The 23,941-nt window shown below is 37.3% G+C and overlaps 1 protein-coding gene across 1 annotated transcript in view; it reads left to right on the top strand.

Moving 5' to 3' along the window:
• LOC149791438 (uncharacterized) overlaps positions 1–23,941 on the top strand; it is a 115,754-nt gene that overhangs the window by 44,915 nt on the left and 46,898 nt on the right. The window contains exons 14-15 of the mRNA XM_089971357.1: positions 5,582–5,738; positions 15,521–18,204. Coding sequence (XP_089827483.1) covers positions 5,582–5,738; positions 15,521–18,204 — 2,841 coding nt within the window. The remainder of the gene's footprint in view (positions 1–5,581; positions 5,739–15,520; positions 18,205–23,941) is intronic.

The following is a 23,941-nucleotide window of genomic DNA, read 5'->3' as shown; positions in this document are numbered from 1 at the left end:
TGTCTTTTGCTTCAGCAGTTTAAATGGCTGTTACAGTTGCTAAAGTGTAGTGCCTGTGTTCTTGTCTTTTGCTTCAGCAGTTTACATGGCTGTTACAGTTGCTAATGTGTAGTGCCTGTGTTTTTGTCTTTTGCTTCAGCAGTTTACATGGCTGTTTCAGTTGCTAAAGTGTAGTGCCTGTGTTCTTGTCTTTTGCTTCAGCAGTTTACATGGCTGTTACAGTTGCTAATGTGTAGTGCCTGTGTTTTTGTCTTTTGCTTCAGCAGTTTACATGGCTGTTTCAGTTGCTAAAGTGTAGTGCCTGTGTTCTTGTCTTTTGCTTCAGCAGTTTACATGACTGTTACAGTTGCTAAAGTGTAGTGCCTGTGTTTTTGTCTTTTGCTTCAGCAGTTTACATGGCTGTTACAGTTGCTAAAGTGTAGTGCCTGTGTTTTTGTCTTTTGCCTCAGCAGTTTACATGGCTGTTTCAGTTGCTAAAGTGTAGTGCCTGTGTTCTTGTCTTTTGCTTCAGCAGTTTACATGGCTGTTACAGTTGCTAAAGTGTAGTGCCTGTGTTTTTGTCTTTTGCTTCAGCAGTTTACATGGCTGTTTCAGTTGCTAAAGTGTAATGCCTGTGTTCTTGTCTTTTGCTTCAGCAGTGTACATGGCTGTTACAGTTGCTAAAGTGTAGTGCCTGTGATTTGGTCTTTTGCTTCAGCAGTTTAAATGGCTGTTACAGTTGCTAAAGTGTAGTACCTGTGTTTTTGTCTTTTGCTTCAGCAGTTTAATGGCTTTTATAGTTGCTAAAATGTAGTGCCTGTATTTTTTGTCTTTTGCTTCAGCAGTTTACATGGCTGTTTCAGTTGCTAAAATGTAGTGCCTGTGTTCTTGTCTTTTGCTTCAGCAGTTTACATGGCTGTTACAGTTGCTAAAGTGTAGTGTCTCAATAAACTTTGACTAATTATACCATATGTACTTGCTTATAAGTCCAGTTCAACTATAAACTGCATAGATCCAGATTTGCTCTCACATAATGCACCAACAGATGTGGATCTGTGCAGTTTATTAGTAGTCAGTAGAAGAAGCAAAATAGACCCTGATCTGCCAGCGAATTTCGCAAATGCTGGTCAGGGTCTATGTTGTTTGCAGTAGGGCTCCACATATAAGTGTATATATACAGTATATGTCCCTTATTCTGCATACAGCTACACATAATTGATAGTATTTTTTAGCATGGTAATGCATTTGCTTATAGAGGTTCAGCATATATGTAGAGATCACTCTGGCATCCAAATGTGTTCCATCCATTTGAAATTTCTTGTCCTGATGATCTTGATACATCTTTAAGCCAGGTCACAGGTAATTCTGTGTATGTATTCACTAACATATGCATGTTGATAGACACATCAAATTGAACTTTTATAAATATCAGTTTGTTCTGAATTGCATTCACACTGTTTATCTAATATATTTTGGAAAGTGTCCAAGAGGGCATGCAATAAACATAAATCCACATTCATGTTTTGTTCCAAGTTGGGAAAAGAACTCATTTGATATGGTGTATGAAAAAATATTGTTCCAGTGGCCTTGATGTATTCTTCTGCCATATCAAACTAATTTTTTCCCTCACTTTGAAAAAAAAACAAAACATAAATTTTTATTTTGAAGATAAATTGGGCTTAAGTTTGTCTTTGGCAACTCTTTTTTTGAACTCCGTTATACTTGTATATGTAAATGACAAATCCCTGAACTCGACCAATCTGCCACCAGCTGTAAGTCAGTTAATGTTTATTTGGCATTCTTATGGACTACTAGCCATTCTTGTCTTTGACAGGGTGTGAACTATTATGTTACGTTTGCTATGTATGTCAGGATGTATGCCATACTAAGCAGGGTCTGCTCTAGAATTGAACATTTAGAGGTGAAATTTCCCTTTCCCCCAAAATAGGTGTGATTTTCTATATAAAGGGGGACAGAACAAAAGGTAAGTTGGAAATCAGATATACAATTTCAGAGGCGTATCATCCCCTGTTTTGACGCTACTTTGTTTTGGTGAAAATGCATCTCAGTGACATCATGACCACATCATTGTTTTTGATCGTCAGTATCAGTTGTGAATTGAAACAACTTTAAGCTGATACTGGTTTGTTTTGCATTACATAGCAGGAAATTGAATATATAAATTTCTCTATGTGCCAGTCATGCACAAACAGCATATTTACCCAAGGATACCCAAATATCTTATCATGTTTCACTAACTGTACTTGACTCTTAGGTCTGATGTTTTGCCATATATGGAAACAAGTATTAGTCTGTACATCAATTTTTATGTTTCTAAGCAAACTGGGATAGATAGACGTTTGCCAGATTATTTAATAGATGGAAGTAATTAAAGGTAGGGCTTGGTTTATTATGCACAGGGTCCCCATGCTACTGGGAAATCATGACAAAGTTGGGAGAAATGATATTTTTGTTTTCCCCAACTGTGAAATGTCCTTGAAATTTGCATACATTGAAAATCGGGGGGAAAAAACGGAAATTTTCTGTCACCACTTATGACAGAAATTAATTATGAACTGATTGCGAGTTTAATTTATCAAGTTCTGATCAGAATATTTGGAGGTTGCAGTATGAATGATATGGGTGCTTGCCATAAACATATTTGTTTAGTCATTCCAAATGCTAAGTGGATTAAATTCATCTAGTAGATTGGTTATTTCACAGACAGCTCAATATTGGTATCTTTTCTTACTTCTAAGGTATGAAAACCAGTCTAGTATCACAATATGGTGGCAGCAAATCATAGCCGCTTAAAAGATGGCCTAGCAACTTAAACAGGATTACATTGAGTCATACCTGCTTGAAGTCAATATGAAATTTATTTATTTCTCAGAAACTGAGAGTATTACAATTGTTATGTCTGTAATCTGCTGACAGATGAGATGAAACTTTGGTGTTAATGAAATTTGACCTGATACTTGCCATTTGCATTGCTAGTTGCATGAGTATTCAAATGTTGTAGAAAAAATAAATGCATTAAAGTTACATACTGATTGTAATAAAAAAAAATGAAAACACAAAATTCTCCATATATTTATTCGGAGAACAATTACCCTAATTTGGTTAAATCATGTGACTATCATGTTTGACATTTGCTGTCTGCTTGATGAATCTGACTATCCAAATTGCTGTGACAGTGACAGGTTTCTGGTCATTGTTCTCGAAATAAATATGTCAAGAATTATGTTCTTTTTGGTTTTACAATAGGTAACTGACTTTTATTTAATATATTTGAAATTTTGTACAAAAAACATTAGAAAGGAGTTTGTTGTTGATATTATGTGACTATTTAACTTTCCATATCGTAGTTTGAAATTGGTGTAATCATGTGACTAGTAATGCAAATGGTGAGTACCAGGTCAGGTTTCATCTGTGCTGTATTTCATCTAGTCTGTCAGCAGATTAAAGACAGTATGATTATAATACTTAACATTTTTGAGAAAATTAATAATTTTCCTATCGATTTAAGCAGTTATGACTTACTGTAACATCATTTAAGTTTGCTAGGCCTGCTGGTAAGTGTCTACCATATGCCACTACTACATGGTGGTGTCAAATGTAAATTTTTCTATAGACAACTGCTCTGACCCTACACCCCAACCTAACTGTCCAAATGTGAAAATGGGGTGGGAATATTTGGAGGAAATTTGTTTAGAAAATAGACTGCCATTTGTTTTAAGTCAAATTTGTAGTCTAAAATGCTGAGCTTTAGTGCTAAACTATTACACTGTGACATGTAGCTTGAAGTATTGCTTTCAGATCTTAAATATGCCACAGGAGAAATGGGAGATTGTCATCTCTTGTATTATATATTAAGAAATGATGGAGGCTCCTTTGAGTATCAGTACAGGTTTTGGGACTGGTTTACAAGCAGACATACATTGATTTTACAGAAAATTCAATCCTTGTTTTTATGGTACTATATAATTTTGAAGGTCATTTTGTTAAAATTTAAATCAACCCTTTGTAAATAGCTTTTTTTAAATGATGAATTTTTAACTAAATCATCTTAAGGAGTTTAGGTTGTTTGTAAAACCTTGTTTTGGATTTGATTGGCACAGATTCATTCAGGGTTTAAGCTTTTTTCTTTACCAGATATGATTCTAATACCTTGTATTTTTTTTTCATACTGTGGTAGGAAATGTTTTCTTTGTATAACATGCAAATGGATTGCAATCTTGAATTACAATTGATTATTCTGATTTCATTAGAACTAAATGCTTTAAAGAAAACAAGACTAATTTATATTCCTTGTGTTGTTTTCTCCTTCCAACATAATGCAGATCATCAGAGTGAAGTTAAGAATTTGTATCCGGTAAATTGAAATGACTTAAGTGCCAATTTATTGGAATATACAGAAGTCAAACATGTTTTGTATGACACATTTTGGAGTTTAGTGCATGATCATCATAAATCACATGTTTTGAGACAACCTTGAAACAGATTGATTTAAAAAATGGATGTTTTATAAACTAAAGTGTTTTTTAGTTTCATTTAGTAAAGGTCATATATGAACCTTGAAACAATTAATTTCATCCTGGAAGAACACTGGAAATTATCTTTAAAATGCATGGGAACCATGTATGCATAATTTGCATGCATTCAGTTTAAGATTTAGTGCAGTTTTGTAGAAATTAGCATGAATCCCAAAGTTGAGTATCGTAGAAAAGACCCTGCCTTATCGTTAGACACATGGTTTAATTTATATAACACTTTGTGTTTTGTAATAGCTTCATTATGTTTTTTAATAATAGCAGACAGTATTCTCTTAGAAAACTTTACAATTTTAAAGAGGAGTAAGTGCAGTTATGTTGGTTTTTGTTTCATATAGTAAATGTTGACAATTCAGAATATTTACCAGCATTAAGAGGTTAGTTTTAGGACTGGTCAGCCTGGTGTCAGGAAAATGTGACTGGGTGGGACATGATGCTACATGTCTGCGGCATGATGCCCCAGTGCTAGACATCACTCTAAACTACCACACTGTAGACATTGTAGTGATATGACTGAAAAATGGTTAAAACTACATTAAAAAACCAAATCACATTCAGACACAGACACAAAAATTTCACAATTGTCTCATTGTCAATATGCATATAGGATATTATTGCTAATAGTGCTAATAGTTTTCATGAATTTAATTTTCAGACTAAATTATCCTGTATTGTCCCTTGACCTTGAAATAACACAGCATGCCATTTTGATTTCTATTTGGGGCACATAATGTTGGCTAATGCTTCTCTTGAGGGCAAAAGTTGCTCAGTGGTTGGACAGTAATGGCAATAAAGTAGAAATTATGCTTGATGTTAAAGAAACCAATTGATATCAATGAAATGTTTATTTGTTTCAAGAATGTCAACATTAAGAATTTTGATTTAGTTTGCCCTGGGGCATTTTCATTATAAGGGCTATGGGGTTCATTTTTATGCCATTTCTTACAAAGGATAACACTTTTATCAGTTATTTATGTTCCATGAAAATTGTATGATTGAAGTACTCATTTCCATTGTTGATTTGTTCTAAAGATCCTTTATTGTTTTAGGCTGTAGTTCCCTGGAGAAATGGTCTTTGGCTATTGAATTACTGGAGTCTCTGCTTCAGCTAGGAGCATTGTATCGTCAGATCGGCGAGTCACGTGAAGCAAGCTTCTACTTAAAGGAGGGGCTCAGGGTTTCCCAGCTGCAGGGTCTTCCCAGATGGTAATTTGTTTTCCTTACCTGCATTAGCATAAAGTGGGACACATTTATCATCTTTCTGAAAATCACATTGTAATTTTTGTGTAAAATGTTGAGATTTTGAGATTAAAGTTTTCAAAAGTTCTGTAAAATACATCACAGTACTTGTGTAAATGAGACAAAATGTTGAGCTGGACCCATGCTTAAACTCATTTGTTTTATACCCATCAATTAATTGTGCCCATTGACTTTGTGGGCTTGTTTTTCCAAATACATTACCTGATCACATTAACATTAGGAATTACTTTCTGCTACCTCCAGAATCAAGATCTTCCTGAAAAAACAAAAAGCAAAAAGGATTTCCATCTACATAGGATATGGACCATGAGAGGAAGCTCTTTCAGGTTAACTCCCCTTGTTCCCTCTAGGTGGCCACAAATGTCCTGGATGTTTATCAGTTCACTTTCACTTGCAGTTGTCAACAATACCTCCAAAGAATCCATTAAAAATTATCTTTAATTTTCATCATCCACTGATCTATTTCAGTGGTTTAGTACAGTAAAATGTTGATATAATGGGTATATTCAACATTTTTGTGTTTAACTGAGAATTTATTAGTATTTTTGAAATTATATACTAGTCATTATTGTATATGCGATATTGATTGGTAACATTCATTGATACCCGTATTGTCTTGTGTTGTTTTTTTGCTTTTTTTGGGTCATTTCATTGGTAGCAGGAGTTTGCCTATTTGTGCAATTTCTCATGAGTGTTTATTTTGTTTTATTTTCAAGTTAAATTTTCACGATCGTATCATATGCTAAAGTTTACGGCCAATAAAACTACTGAGATACTTTTTTCTTCACGATAAAAAACATTAACAAATAGCAAAATAAGTTATGACTTAAAATGTACATATTTGCACAATTAAATGCCATCTGATTTCAGAGGGTATTATTATCAGCAATGATGTAATCTGACAGAGCTGAGACTAGACTAACACAGTTTGACTAACTGACTTCATAAATTAAGTATAGTTGATTCTTCATGTAGGTAATATGTTGCCATTGTGTGAAAGTTTTTTCCAAAAAAATTTTTTATGCAGTGTGTTCATTCTTTTGTAAAAACACAAGCTTTTTGATTATGAACTTCAGCATGTATTGTTGCTTTTTTCTTGTACAATTCAAATGAATTTATGGACATATTAGTTACAGATTGTTATATTTTGATATTGATAATTTGTGTTCAAAGTACAGAAAATGGAAAGATAGATTTTATTGTTAAGCAAACAGTTCTTCGTAGGAGTGCAGAAAAAAAGCAAAATTCTCTCACTGAGCTTGAAAGGGAACTTGAAAGAAGGCTCCAACAGCTCAGACACTGGCATTTCAAAAGACCATATGTGTATAAATTCAAATTCTTGTTTGAACAGTGTACCACATGTTAATAAGTGACTACAATAAGTTGTGTTTTTAGATTAATGTTACTGAATATTTTATTACTGTGAGTTTAACAAACGATTTTGTATTAATTTATCTTTTCTTATTAATTCATGGTTGAGTTTAATTCGATGTTTGGTCCTTACATTCAAGACATATTTTCTTATAGAGTTTCCTTACAAACTCCTTACCCAAATATTTTCGTAAAATGGTGTGAACTGTGATTAAGGTACTGCTTTAGTGGTTACAAGTCTACCCTTAGACTAGTGAACATCACATTGATTAACAGTCCCATTAGCGATGGTATTCTTCAACCAGCAGACTGCCTTGGTTGGCTTGCCGGCAATTCTGACCACATTAGTGATAACCATTATAAGCGAACCAACATCACATTTGGAGCTGTCTGTCCAGCTGTCCCATCAATTGTGACTGGACCTGCCTTCTACAGCTGAACCATATTCCGGACTAAATATGACACAGCATGCTATATTAGCTTATCCACTTGGTAGAACTTTGGTTATGCATGCTGATGATTCCTATACTAGCATTTCCAGTTGGTAGAACTTGAGTTATACAAGCTGATGATTCCTATACTAGCATTTCCTGTTGGTAGAACCTGGGTTATGCAGGCTGATGATTCCTATACTATCATTTCCAGTTGGTAAAGCTTTGGTTATGCATGCCAATGATTCCTATACTAGCACTGACAGTTGTTAGAACTTTGATTATGCAGGCTGATGATTCCTATACTAGCATTTCCAGTTGGTAGAACATTAGTTATGCATGCAGATGATTCCACTTCATCATTGCCAGATGGCTTGATGTACCTGCGGACACAGATCATACAGGAGGAGGAAAACACTTACCCCACTGATGAGGTGAAGATACCTATTTACCTGATCATTCTGATCACACTATGTTAAGAACAGAATTTAGATTCAAGGCAGCAATTGAGGAAATGTATAGAATTTTGCCACCTTTGGAATCACCTCCCCTAGAACAGTAAATATTTCCTATAAAGTCAAGGCCTCAATGTATATATGGATGATAATGATCAACATCTATTCTTCCTAATTTTACCTCACTTACTGAATATTGCAGAGATTGCCAGGCATCTTTCTGATAAACCTTTTGACCCCAGTAATTATAAGGCTTTTTTTGTCTGAGTCAGTTACCAGTAATGCTATCACTGTATTGGTAGAAGTCGCATTCTAATGCTTGCCATAATGATGTCCTTAGCTTGGTCAAAGATATTATTGCCATTAATATGTCTTCTTGAATCTACTATAAAATGGATAGACTTTATAGCAGATGGTATTCAACGCCACATGGAAGTTATTCAGGAACGTGGTCTTGACTTTCTCACACTCAGCCTGGCAACTCTGGTGACCTTTTGATTTGCGGAGATGGCCAGAAGAGACCTTGGTTGGAAAGTGATAGGCTGTATTGCTTACCACTCTATGGCGAATGCCCTAACAGTCTTCTGTAATCTGAACTTGGTAAGATGAGTCGCATTCCTGTGTTCATCTTCTGTCAAGCCCCATCATGTTTCAATCATATTTTTCCTCTGATTTGAGGTCAGAAAGAAGATTGCTCTGGAGTTGCCCCTTCAGCTGTCCCTACATCTCAACATGACTCCTTCAAGGAATATATAAGTCAAGAGACAATCACTGTCAGAAAGATTGCAGAGCCAATATTCAAGAAGTTTGGCCATTTTCCAATGGCTATTTGAGTTACAGTTGGCCATATGTACCAGATTTGTGTAGGCAGGCCAGAATGGGGTAGAGAAAGCAATGTTTATTTCCCCCAAGGCACCTGCTAGTTGTCAATGACTTACCATTCCTCTCACCCACTATCAACCCTCCTGTGGATGCCAGACTCCTTCTGTTTCACCAGACTTGGATAAAGTTATCTCCCCCCCAAAGTATTGAGTCATCTAAGTAGTTTCAGAGGGGCTTTGTGACCTGTGATGATGGGGGGTCTGTGATTTTCTTTCCAAGATATATTTGTTCTTTTTATTTCAAGATAATTTTATATTACAACTAATATGATAGTGTGATAGATATAATTAGTTATTACTTTTGTAGAGATAAGAGCAAAAGTAAAGAGTAATCTTTTCAAACTATTTGGGGGATGAAAATGATCATTTAGCATGCTGTGTTTTTATTTCTAAAAGGGAAGTGTGTTCATTACCACTGAAAAAGATTATATTTGATCAGTAAGCACATGTCCCATTGTTAGTTGGCATTTAGTGTCAAATTTGCTCTTATGGATTCTGTAAAGAAAAGATGGTTTAATTCAAGGATACATACAGCATTGATAGTTAGAATCTTGAGATAGCAGAGTTGAACTGTTAAGATGAAATCATGTTTTTTGCATATGGTAAAAAGATTCTTTGTTCTAATTCATATCTGGTACAGAACCAGTTTGTAGGTATTTGATGCTAAAAGTCAAGTCCGATTTTTTCTAGTCAATGCTTGTGTTAGAGCAAAAATATTTTTCAAATGATTTCACAGATGGATTAGAAAAAGATGAAAAACCAATTCAAAGATGAATACATGAATTACACAATACTGTGTTCCATTCTAGGGCAGCTTCATGTCCATTGCAGGCTGTGTTTAAAGGATTTTAATATTGGTCATGGTGGTAAAACAGAAACCTTGATTTAGCTCATTTTACTAACTCTAATACTAAGGTTACTTCTTTTTTACAGCAGAAATAAACTGTGGACATGAATTTTATAAATGCTGAGGCATTATTTGCCGAGTTCTTAATAGAACACGGACTACCCCTAGCAGCAGAAGACTGCGTTGGTCCTTTGTTCAAATGGATTTTTCCTAATTCCAAATTTCTGATTGCAGAAAATATGCATGTGCAAGAACAAAATCATCAAATATTGTTAGGTGTTTAGCAGAAGATAATTCACTTAAAATTGCAGAAGCCATGAAAATTCATAAAGGAGTTGCATTCTATATTTTGAAAAATGTCTCCATCAGTGTACATATCAGGTTGTCCCTGTCATATGATGCACCTTTCTGCAGGAAAGGTTGCCGATGACTTAAAAAGAGAACTCCTGAAGTATCAAGATGGGATTCTACTTGATGATGTACTTTATGCGGACAGAGTTGATGTGCAATAGCATCTACCTTCCCACCTAAAAGACCCAATAACTGGAAGATATGTTTCCTCTTCTATGTCATGTTATGAAAGGAATATTGGTTCTTTACCCTTCTAATGCTGACTATGAGTGATTGTTCAGTATTGTTAACAAAAATAAAACTGAATTCAGATCCAGGCTCTGTAACCCAGTACTTTTTCTGTACTGGTGTGCAAAACATTCATAATCTCGGCTGGTACAAAGTGTTTTGAAATGCAGTATGAGAGTCTGTTGCTTTTCAAAGCTCAAAGTGTTATATATGAAAACTTGAAGCAGTAATTGATGTTAAAAGTCCAGAGGGGTAAATAAATCATTTTGTACATATGCTCATTGAATTTTATTGTTAAGTGTGGATTACTCTTTTTCTGCTTGGATTACTCTTTTTATCCACTTGGATTATACTTTTTCCTCCCAAGGGGTTGGCATGTATGCAAGTACTGTAAATATTTGTTAGATTTAGAGCTCTGTGGAGAATGCTGGTATGTATTAATTTAATACGACTGGAAAGCTGTGTACTTAGTGATTTAATAAGGCCAAAATTATTGTAGTAATTTGAGTTGAATATACATTCAGTTGAAAATAGCAATTACCTTTTTTAAACTCAGGCATTAGGGAAAACAAATCTTATATTGTAAATGCATATTAATATCAGGCAATAAAAATGTGATGTACATACAGATGTGCTATATTTTGGACATTTTTTGCACAATATTCTGATGTATTCTGTTTCTTAAAACTATCAGTCATTTAAGTTGGCACTTCATTTGTATGAAACTTTAAAAAATATCATTTGTAAAACAATTTTCGTGGCACAAAAACATTTTTTAGAGCATTAATTTGTGAAACAGCTGTATGAAAAATTAAAAGGTAATTTTTTTTACATGAATTACATGGAAACACGGAGTAAGATGTTGAGGGCAGAATGACTCTTAAAGTAAGTCACTGTAAACTAGTTTTCATGGATGAGGGACTTTTTTTATTTTCAGCTTTCCATTCTTATGCTGTCAGTTATTTGAAACCCTATTTCACCTGTACTCATGAAAATTAGTTTGTATGTACATCTCGGAGTAGCACAGCGATACCAAATTATGTCACTGTGACTTTTTTGTACTTCATTGGTAATTTCAGCTATATGTGTGTATGATTCGGGGATATATATATATATATATATATATATATATATATATATATATATATATAACACATCTAGATTAATCAAACTTTGTTGTAAAGCAACACTGATGAAAATATGTATTAAAATAATGATTAGTATATTTACAGTAATATTTCCTTGTCTTTCTGATGTCTTCGACTTCCTACCCATAGGCATTAGGTTCAAAACCTGTCCACACCAGCCTGAGTCAGCTATTGTGGCACATCTCTATGCAAGACTCTTTGCCTTAGGATTAATCCTTTATTCCAGTCTATATACATCAGGGATTTACAAATTTTATACAAGTCAGCTTGACCGTGCCATTGGGAAATTTTAGCTTGCCCTAAACATAATAACCCAACCTGGAAAATAATAAGACAAAACTCTGTATATTTTAAGCAAATCGCATTATAATCATATAAACTTGTTTCCTTTTTGTCTGTCTGCATCGTACAACCATATGTTGATAGTTAATCTAATATAAAAATATACATGTAAACAATACATGTAGGTAGATAAGTAGATTAGAAAGAGCTCAAATGCAGACATAGTTGTAAGAGTAAAAGCAGACATGTACATGTACATGTATATAGACAAATAAAGGGATAGGTAGAATAGATTTTGGAAATAGCTGCATTATTTGAGAGACAGAGATTAAAGCAAGACTGTTTGCAGTGATTTATTTATCTTCACAGCATAGGGATTTGCGAGTACTTAATTTATCCATTTTTTTATATATACTATAGTCACCTTTAAATCAGTGACATACATTCAAATATTTGAGAATCGGACTTTTGAGAATGATTTGAGAACAGTTGTTTTTGTCCATTTAATTGTTTGCTAAGCAGTATATACCAAGTCTCATGTAATTATTATTAAGCAACATGATAAACGCCACTAGTGGATGCTACTTTTTCCTAACATAACATACATGCCAACCATTACGCTTTTGGCATAATCATTACACTTTTTTCACTAAATTATGCCTCACATGTAAACGTATATGGATTACACTTTTTCAGTATATCCACCATCCAAAAGAAATCAGTTTTTTGTTTTCTCGTTTTTATTAACATCCCATTAATCCCACAGACCATATGTTAGAAAAGATGGCTTCTACGTAACTACAATATAAGAGTATGCTTGTCTTAGGACTTGGGTGCACATTCCTAACAGTATTATGTTCTATTTATAGCAACTATCCTATTACCAAGAAACATGCTGGTTCTACTTTCAAACTTTTGACCTTGTATTCTATTTATAGCAACTGTATGGGCTTAGTGAGGAGAGAACAGACTGGTTTTCTAATTTTTAATCATTACTCACAGATTCTTTGTTCTAATTCATATTTAGTACAGAACCAGTCTATAGGTATTTGGCACTAAAAAGTATGATTCATTTTAGTCGATGCATGTATGAGTGCAAAAATATCTCCTTTCAAATAATTTCACAAATGGATTAGAAAAAGGCAACAAAATAATATGAAACAAAAAATAACAGAATCCTCCAAAGATGAAGACCTGAGGGCAGCATCACATAACGTGTATTGCAGGCCATGTAGAAAGAATTTTACTATTTGGCGCTAAAAGTCTTCAGATGGATTCTAGTTGATGTGTCTGTTAGAGCACATATTTTTTCCAAGAATTTCACAGGTGGATCAGAAAAAGACAAAAAACTGAATCCTCCAAAGATGAATACATGAATGGCATAATACTGCATTCCATTCTAAAGCGGCATCATGCTCATTGCAGTCTGTGCAGAAACGATTTTAATATTGAGCATGGTGGTAAATTTGAGGTGGAGAAACACTTGAAAACAAAGAAATACATCGAATTAGCTCGTCATACAAACTCCAAAACTAAGGTAATTTCTTATTTACAGCAGAACTCAAGCGTGGACATGAAGGCTGTAAATGCAGAGGTGTTATTTACTGAGTTCTTAATACAAAGATAATGAAGATCTTGCTATTGGTGCAGAAGCAAGAGAATTCATAGAACACAATTGTACTCTAGCTGTGAAGGTGTTCCATGATAATGTTAGAGATTATTATGCTACAGCCTGTGATTACATGCTCCAGCAATTCCCATATGGAGATGAAGTGCTTTTAAATGCTTCAGTTGCTGATGTAAATGAGAGACAGTCAAAAAGCTTCAAAAGTGTTAGATTCTTTGTCAAGAGATATCCCTTTCTATTGCCACCTTTGTCTACCTTGGATCATCTGGAAGGAGAATTCCTGAAGTATCAAGTTGGGATTCTACCTGACAATATACTTAATGCAGATAGAGTTGATGTGCAATGGCACCTTATTTCCCAACTAAAAGACCCAATCACTGGAAGATATAAATTTCCTCTTCTTTGTCAGGTTATGAAAGGAACATTGGTTCTTTATCATTCTAATGCTGACTGTGAGAGATTGTTCAGTATTGTTTAACAAAAATAAAACTGAATTCAGATCCAGGCTCAGTAACCCAGTACTTGGTGCTTTACTGGTGTGCAAAACATACATGGTCTCAGCTGGTACAAAGTGTTTTAAATCAACATGATATTCTGTTGCTTTCTAAAGCTAAAAGTGCTACATAACAAAACTTTAAGCAGTAAAGGATGTTAAAAGACGAGGCGGGCAAATAAATCATTGTTCATTGAATTTTTAGCATGTTATATGTGGATTACTCTTTTTCTGCTTGGATTCCTCTTTTTGTCCACTTGCATTACACTTTTTCCTCGTCAGGGTTTGGCATGTATGACATAATCACACTTTGAATGAAATCCATAGATTATACACCTGTAACAAAGTCATCATAAAAATGGTGACATGGATCAAAACTGCCTTTGAAAATCTAGAACAAACTGCCAGAGGCTATCTTAGAACTTAACAGTCGGCAAATCCCTAATACAGTGTATTTACAAATATTATGATTTCAATATAACTGATGAGTTAAAATATAAATATTTATTTCTTATTTGTCAAAAGTTACATTAAATAGTTAATATTCTTATTATCATGTCTTCAGTGTGAGAAGACGTGTAACTGACCTTGACATTGGCTACAAGATGGTAATGACACAATAGACATAAGAAATTGCAGTCAATTATGCAGAAGAATGGTAAATAAAGGTGTTGATATATGTATTTTGGCAAGATTGCAACGTTAAAAGATTGCAAAACATGAACACAACACCTTGTCAGTAAATTAGCATGTACAGAGTTAGTGTTTTTTACTCGTACACTGAAGTTCAATACAATTTCTTGCATCTTGTTCCCTTTCTGAATGTGGTAAATTAGATCACACAGAGTTACTGTTTTTTACTCATGCACCAATGGTCAGTAAAATTTCTTGCATCTTGTTCCCCCTCTCAGTTTTGTTGTCTTGCCTGCAGGCTAATGCTTTACAAATTTGAGCTTGCCCGAACGAAATTTGAGCTTGTCCTGGAAGTCAAGCTAGTTGATTTGTAAATCCCTGTACATGTATTAATAATCCATCCTTCATACCAGTCTGTATACATGTACATGTATTGTTAATCAGTCTGTTTTGCTGTTGGTAGGAGGATTTGTGTTTATGTGTAAATACTTTATCTTTCATTTAGGGCAACCTTATTTGAAATTTATTAGATGGTTTATTGTCTCAGTTGTGTAAGAATGATATGTCATATGTGCCCCACTTTTACACCAGCTATAGCAGTGTTTGTGTTTTAAGTCTGTTTAAATTAGATGCATTTGAGGTAATATCAAAGTGAGACACTGCATTCTGTAAAACCTTTGCTGTTTCATTGCCTCATTTCTGCTCTATATATCATTGTGGAATCACAGTGACTTAGTGGTTAACATGCAGGACTTGCAACTGAAAGGGTGCAGGTTTGAATCCCACCATCAGATCAGTCCAGATGAGTTAGTGTGGTGTGTACTTGGGTAAAGCACTTTACTCCAGTTGCCTCAGCAATAAATAGCCTATCTGTGTTGCTGTACCCAAAACCATCAGACCAAACAATGCCATTATCATTAGAACATTGATAATACATAAATATAATGATGAATCATGAAAGACTTGCCATTATCATTTCAGGTCTTCAGAGTTCTTACTGGAGCTGATGCGTGTTCAGAACTTGAGTGGAAATAGGTCAGGAGCAGCAAAGACTGTCACTGATTTACAGAGACTTCTCTCTGCTTGTGATCTAAAGTCACCACTGGCTAACACCTTTTATACAAAGAACCCTACCCCAGAAGAAAGCTGTAAAAATTCTAATTCTTGGTCAAATGCTTCAAATGGCAAGAGATCTATAACCAAGAAAAAAAATCAAATACTTTCCCCCCATATATCAAACAAAGAGGTGTGTTTTGGATTCGAAGATATTGGTAGCACTCCAAAAGCTATTTCAAAATTAAGTGAAACTGATGATGATGAAAGCATGGAACAAAATGATTTTGTGGAGGTACACTTTGAGTTGCCACGTTGTTCTTGTAACACAAACACTCCATCCTTATGTGATGATGGAATTCGGCATAGGTTGTGTGTACAGGCTGGGTTGAATTGGGTGGAATATTTGACATCGACTGGACAACTTGAGAAAGCAGCTGATTGTCTTAAAGACCTGAATTCATTTATTCAGGAAGATTTCAACATTTCTGCTGATTTTAGTGTGGACAGTCTCTGTGAACAAGTGGCCTCTTTGGATATAGGGAAGAGAAAAAAGAAGAAAGCAACAGAACAAACAAAATTCTTGCCAGCCTTAAAAGATTGTGATCCCCACCTGAAATCTCTCATCCTACATAAATATTGTCTTGAAGCTTCAGTCCATTTCTGCCAAAAGAATTTTCAGCTGGTCAGTAGTATCTGTGAAAAGGTGAAGATGATGGAAGACTTGGACTACTTTGAAACTGTAGTCCATGGCAATGAACATTTGGGAAAGATAGCATTGCTTCAGGTTTACAGTCAGATTCAAGCAACAATGAAATCTACAAAAGAAATGTCAAAAGGCCTTGATTTTAATGATATAGAATTGGAGGAGAACCTGTTTGTGAAATCCTCTGAATCCAGCACATCTGAGAACCAATCCAGGGTATCTGATGAGGCTTCGGAAATTGGGAACTGTACTGAATACCAATATAATGGTTTTTCTCTAGAAGATAGTCCTGAGCAAATATCCAATCAGACAAGCAAGAAAAAATCTTTCAGAATGGAAGTGGAGAAAGAGATCAATGGAAATGCCAAAGACCAAGGCATTGAGCTGGATGTGACAAAAGGAAACTTGAAAATTCCAATGAAAGTGGTTCAGTTTTCACAAGTAAGTTCCGATCAGACACCAAAGTCAGGATTGGCTTATAATAAAAAAAGCAAACCAAAAGTCATCAAGACACCCCTAACTGTGAAAAGCAGAATGGCAGGGTTGGATTTCTTAATGGAAGGAAGTGATGATGATGAGGATTCATACAACAAGAAAGCACCACCAAAAACAGTAGTTAAAAAGCAAAGAAGTCAGACACGAGGAATGATTTGCTCATCAGAAACAGAACTAGAAACCAAAAATAAACAAGTGGATGGAGAAGATAAGAAAGAATTCTGCATTGATCAACATCTCAATGACATCACTGAGACATTTTCATCTCGTATGGATGATATGAGATCAGTTGAGAACATGGCCGAAATCTCAGAACCCATTGATGTTCAAGACACAGTTGTTGAGGAGCAACTTAAGAGAAGAGGTAGAGGAAGAAAAACATCAGCAAAAAATGCCAAGTCAAAGGAGTTGGGGTCTAATAATGAAAAAGCAGATACTTATTGTGAAATGTTAGAAACAGGAAGCAAAGCAGAAACTAAAAAAGTTGAAGATCAAGCAGGTACATGCATTATGAGCAGAGAATCTCAGGATATAAATTCTAAAAGAAAGAGAACAGGGAGAAAAACGGCAGGTAAAGAGAAGAAAGAGGATGAAACTGAAGAGGAGAAAACACATGCGTTTGTTGAATCAGCACCAAACATTTTAAAAAGAAACACAATAAGATCTGTTGAATCAAAAGAGAATAATTCAGGAAATTCTGTAACAGATTCTGATATATATACCTTTACTGAAGTATCCTCACCTTCAGTTTCAAAAACTAGAAAAAAGATTGGAAAGACAAGTAGAGCAGTCCGACAAAGCAAAACTAATGCAAGCAAGACTAAAACTGCTCCTTTAAGAGTTAGCAGGAATGAAAAAGAAAAAGAAACTGTTAGGACTTGTCCACAGCTGGATGATTCAAGATATGGTTTAGATATATCAATGGAAGTGCTTGAACATAATGAAACAAGACCATTAGAATTTTCCACTAGGACTGAATTGTCTTCCACTAGCATTTGTGATATATATCCTTCACTAGTACAGGACACAAATACAAATTGCAGTGCTAATTTCTACTTAAGTCAGCATCTGTGCTGTGATATTCAAGAGGTGCTGGTACAGAATATTGACTTATTTAAAGGGCATGATGCCTTCAATGAGTCAATTGAATTAGTTCGAGGAAATGAGGAAAAGAAAACAGCTGCTAAAAAAGGGAGGGGTTTCCAGATGGCTTCAAAAAGAAACGTCAAAGAGAAAAAATTACAAAAAGAAATGAAATCACAGAGTGATGCAGAGTCACAAGATAACTTTGGAAACACAGAATTGTTACGCAGCAGTATTGGTTTAAATAAACTGCAAGCCAGTCTGCAGTTTGGTATGGAGGATGATAACCCTGTTGTTTCATCTTCAGAAAGCAGCAGATCATCATCAGGTAGGAATATGTAGCCATTAAAATATATGGAAATTTGTCACACCTTTTTAGGAAGAATGTCATTGATAATTATGATTTTGAATCTTTAAGATGTATTCTTATTTACCTGTACTTGATGTAAAGAACACTTGTCAAGCAGAGACTGCCTTCTCTTATAAGATATGTACTTGAGGTAAAGAACATTTGTCAAGCAGAGACTGCCTTCTCTTACAAGTTAGTACTTGAGGTAAAGAACATTTGTCAGGCAAGGACTTACTTCTCTTACCAGATAAGGTAAAGAACATTTGTCAGGCAAGGACTTACTTTTCTCACAAGAGCTGCAGTTCCATATTTCTTTTTCAGATTGTGATTTTTTAAATTAGATTTTAACCACTACAGTGAATTTTTCATGTACATACTGTTGGCATCAAGGACCAAAATACAGCCATAATAGCAAAATGAATTTTGTTTAATCTCTGAGGATAATTTTATTTAACTGTATTTGAGGATGTTCTCATTTGATATTTTTCATCCTTTCTTCTGTCTTTTCCTCTTACACAAATCACTATATTGTCTGAAGTACCTTGAACAAGGCCATTCAGACTTTGGGTCCGAGGTGAAATGTTGAAAAATTAAACAGTGGTATGGTCCCTTACAATGAAAATGATAACAGTGGTATGAACTGTCTCATTGCTTTTTAGTGGGAATATATTCAGAAAGTTTTCACTTTGTGGTTTATGGTCTGTCATGTAATGTGCTCATTTAAGAGATCTGAAAAATTGAGCTTTTCTCCTTCAAATACGTTCCCCGATCACATTAACGTTAGGAATATAAGCCTGCTACCTCTCGAATCCAGCCCTACTAAAAGACGAAAATTCGTCTTTTCGGTCTATCTTATATAGACCAAAGGGCAATAACTATTGCCCCTTGCCACCGCCAGGTGTCGCTAGTTTTTAAGCTTCGCTTGTACTGATAGCATGTACATTATACCTCCAAACAATCCAAGCCACCTTAGCATTAAATTGGACCATCTGAAGTTAAATTTGGATTTATTGCATTGGACAATCATTCTTCTACAGGTTGTATACATTATTTTAACAATTTTTCTCAAAATTGAGTGACTTTGTCACCCTTACGGATTTCGTTTACTGAAGACCATGTTACACACGCTATTGCGGAACTCGTGTTGTTAATTAAGAGTTAACGCGACACTTGACTAATTTCGCTTACTCCGTTAGTAACGGTTGTGGTATTAGCGAATTAATAACATGCTGAGTTGCTAATTTGTGCTTTGTTTTCTTTTCTTGTGTCATTTCAGTAGAAATGTCAACCAAATGCATGAAATGCAAAAAGTTCAAAGCAAAAGAAGACAACCATGACTCTTGTATTGTATGTACCAAGTGTACATCATCTATACCATGCAGCGTGTGTAATACTTGGACAGAGCAAATGTGGGCTGATGTAGTCCAGAAGGCAGCAAAAGGGAGGGATAGATGGAATAAGTTGAAGAAAGATAGCATTGATGTCCTCAGTATACATCCAAAGACAGCCTCCATTGCGAGCCTTGTGGGGGACGTTGGGGTCCCCCCTCCACCTAAAGTTCGTCGTTTGCAACCGTCAGCCACAGTAACATCAGCGGCAATGGAGGGAAATAATGTTGACAGGGTACAACAGTCCAACTTTGAACAGATGCGTCGTTTGGTCCAGGAAACGACGACACAGCTATTGACATCAGGCCAGACATTACCCTTATTTCCCTCACTCGCTAACACAGCTTTGTCTGACTCTTTGGGGGAATGTTCCCCCAATTTTAGGCTGCCCAGTGGGCGTAAGTCCCCCCGCATGTCCGAGCATGGCCTTTGGGCCTGTAAGTCAGGATGCATGGGGTTTTTACCGGATCCATCAGATCCATTTCTTTATACAACCTCTACGTCACCGACCGTCCAACCATCCCAGCATGGGGACCCTATTGGTAAAACAATCCGACCAAACATGACTTACGGGGATTTTAGTGATAAATCCGTCCGTCAAGCTGTACCGCCGGCAACATACCAATACTATGGCAGAGATTTTAGTGAGAAATCTGTCCATCCAGCCAGGCCATTGGAGCAGCCGGTACCAGTGATAGCAGGACCGTCGCCAACATTCATTCCGACCACAAGCCAGACAAACCAACCGGCAGGGCCAGCTGTCCATATGTTCACAGCTTATCCACAAGGGAGAGTTAGTGACAGTGTTAAGGATGACGGAATCGCGTCATCTATGCCACCTGGTATGCTCTATCCAGAAATGCAAGCTATTACAGAACACGACTCGGCACACAGTGAGGGTGACGAAACTCCTGCAAATCAGCCGTACACAGATCCAATCATGGAACAGACTGAGTTTGGCTTCAAGGCGACAGTGGAAGAAATTTATAGGGTGTTGGCAATTTCAGAATGCCTTCCACCTCCTACCACCACTCAAGACTACAAAGTTAAGGCGTCTGTAGATCTTGATGGGGAGGATAAGACGCCGTCCTTCCGGCTCCTTCCCCAGTCGGCAAAAATTAAGGAGATCAACAATCGTCTATCAGGACAAATAGGTGATCCGGGGAATGCTAAGGTGTTCTTTTCAGAAAGCCAAATACCAGCGACGTTCTCTGGTCGCTGGTACAAAACGCATTCAGACGCCTTCAGTACGGATCTTCCAACCCTGGACAAAAATATGGCAGCAGTTCACATGTCTGCTCCACTGTTTTACAAAGTGGACAAAAATGTGTTCCATGCCACATCAAAGCTAGTCAGGAACGTAGTCGCTACATCTTCAGTGTTAGACTTGGCTTCATTAGCCATTTTCCGACTCGCAGAAAAATCCGTCAATGACTACGCTTGGGAAGCGACGGCCCAGATTGCTAGAGTTATTAACAGGGCAGCTCACCATTCCATGGCTAATGCGTTGACTGCTTCTGCCAACTTAGACCTGATACGACGTGACGCATGTCTGCGGTCCACGTCGCTCAAGCCCCATCATACTCTGGCATTACGGATGACTCCATTTGGGTCGCCTTTACTCTTTGGAGGAAAAATTGAAGAAGTTCGGAAGCAGGCAGCTCAGGAACTGCCCCTCCAACTTGCCGCCCAGCCCTTGCAGGCATTTAGAAAAAATCAGCCCCTGCCACAGTGAACGGATGATTGGCGGACCAGGGAAAAGGGATCCTTACAATCAAATGTGCAGTATAGATCCCAACCCAATGCCAGGAGACAACAGTCTAATCAAGCTAGGAGGCAACCATACAGAGGTGGTAAGAAACAAAGTTTCTCCGTCTTCAAGCCTCCTAACTCTAAAAATTGACTTACCCTCTCCATCACCCGCGGACAGCCTACCTGTGGGCGGCCGCCTCCTGCAATTTCAGGACCACTGGACCACCATTTTTCCTCAGAACAATTGGGTGATCCAGATCATTTTGGAGGGACTTCGGATTTCATTTATCCAACCCCCTCCCCTGTCCTCCTCTCCCCTCTTCACGGACGTACCGTCTGATCGGGAGAAGGATACCTTTCTACAACAGGAGATACGGTCGCTCATAGAAAAACGGGTGGTGGAGATTGTGAAAAACCCGCAATCGCCGGGGTTTTATTCCAGGCTGTTTCTTATCCAGAAGGCAAACGGCAAGTTGAGGCTGATCATTGACCTGCGTCGCCTCAACCAATACATTTTACCACCAAAATTCAAGATGGAAACAGCGAGATCAATCCGTCTTTCCATCCAGCAGGACGAGTATGCCGTCAGTCTAGATAAGACCGATGCATATTTTCACGTCCCTATCCACCCCGCGTCACGGAAATTTCTCCGATTCACTTACCGCGACGCGGTTTATCAGTTCCAGGTCCTACCCTTTGGCCTCAACATCAGCTCTTGGGCTTTTACTAAGGTTATGGATTGCGTCGTCACCCTGTTCCGCTCGACTTCATCTATAGGGATGGCAGTGTACTTGGACGACATCCTCCAGAAACATATGGTAAGTTCTATTCTGCTCAAAGGCAGAAACAATCTTTTAGCACTTTTAGATCATCTAGGCTTTCTCGTGAACTGGAAAAAGTCCAATCTCCATCCATCTCAGTGTTTTGTCTATCTGGGTATGGAGTTTCTCACCGATCTGAATCTGGTATGACTTCCTCGCACTCGCGTAATCCGGATCGTCGAACTCGTTGAGTCCATTTCCAACAGGATGTGGATTTCAGTGAGAGAATTCTTGCAACTCCTCGGATTATTCAGTGCAGCGGCGGACTTGATCCCGCTTGGCCGTCTTTTTATGCGTCCCTTACAAATGACGTTAACGGCACAATGGCGCCCCTTTTCAAGTCCCCTCAATCAAACAATAATGATCATGCCCGAGATATGATCATTCCTGAGTCAGTGGCACAACCCAGGTTGGCTGTCCACAGGGATTCCTCTGGAGATGCCCCAAGCGGAGATAACGGTATGTACTGATGCCAGTACCTACGGTTGGGGTGCCCAACTGTTGCCGGACTTCGCTACAGTCAGCGGCACATGGGAGCCAGAGGAGAGGTCTCTCCACATCAACCTTTTAGAAATGAGGGCTGTCATCAATGCCTTTCATTTCTGGAAGGATCAACTCTCAGGAAAAACTGTCCTCATTATGTCAGACAACTCTGGGGTGGTGACTTACCTCCTCAAACAAGGGGGCACCAAATCACTTTGGGGGGTGTCCGATGATCGATTTTTTTGCGACAAGGTGGAATCGCAAATTGCCCACCTTCGTCTCTCTGGTTCCAGACCCAGAGGCTTGGGCTGTGGACACTCTGTCAATCAGCTGGGAGGGGTTGTGGGCATTCGCCTACCCTCCCACGGTTTAGGTACCAAAAAATAATCAAGAGGTTAAGGGGTCAGAACTGTCAGATGATTCTGATTGCCCCTCTCAGATGGAACAAGTCCTGGGTTACCGATCTACTCGATCTAGCGATAGATCTACCCAGGAAGATTCCAACCAGCCCAAATCTTCTCAAACAATCGCGGTCACGGGTGTTCCACCCCTGCTCGGATCGTCTTCTTCTTCACGCTTGGCTCTTGTCTGGGCAGCCTTGCAAGACAAACAATTTAAACCTTCGATTGTGGAGAGAATCTCAAGAGCAAGAAGGCCCTCCACTCTGAAGGCTTACAAGGGAAAGTGGCATGTTTTCAGGGACTGGTGCCATATCAATAACATCGTCCCTTTGAGTGTCTCAATCCCTCAACTGGCCGACTTTTTTCTCTGGCTTTTCGAGGAGAAACAGTTGGCCCCAATTACTATCAAAGGCTACCGCTCCATGATATCAGACACATTTCACCATCATGGTAGATGTGACATTGGGCATAACAAAGATCTATCAGATCTTTTAGCCAATTTTGATTTCAATCGACCAAAATCCCTCACCCTGTTTCCAAAATGGAATCTGTCCTGGGTTTTAACATGGCTCAATTCAGACAAATTTGAACCTTTAGGCCACACTTCGTTAAAGCTACTATCATACAAAACATGTTTCTTGATAGCCTTAGCTTCAACATGCAGGTGAGCAAGTTACATGCCCTTTCCAGTGACCCGAACTTTCTTCAGTTCAGATCAGATGGTTTGGTGGTCCTCCTGACGCAGCCAGGCTTTGTAGCCAAAAATAGGTTACCATCCATTGGCAATCAAAGAATCGTCATTCGCTCGCTCTCTTCCATAGATAAATCAAGAGCAGCAGCCATGCAAGATCCTGTTCGTGCACTCAAGCAC

Source organism: Sinohyriopsis cumingii, chromosome 9 (assembly GCF_028554795.1).
Source record: "Sinohyriopsis cumingii isolate HCF-2022 chromosome 9, ASM2855479v2, whole genome shotgun sequence".
NCBI classification, from domain to species: domain Eukaryota; kingdom Metazoa; phylum Mollusca; class Bivalvia; order Unionida; family Unionidae; genus Sinohyriopsis; species Sinohyriopsis cumingii.
This window is presented reverse-complemented; position numbering and strand designations above follow the sequence as displayed.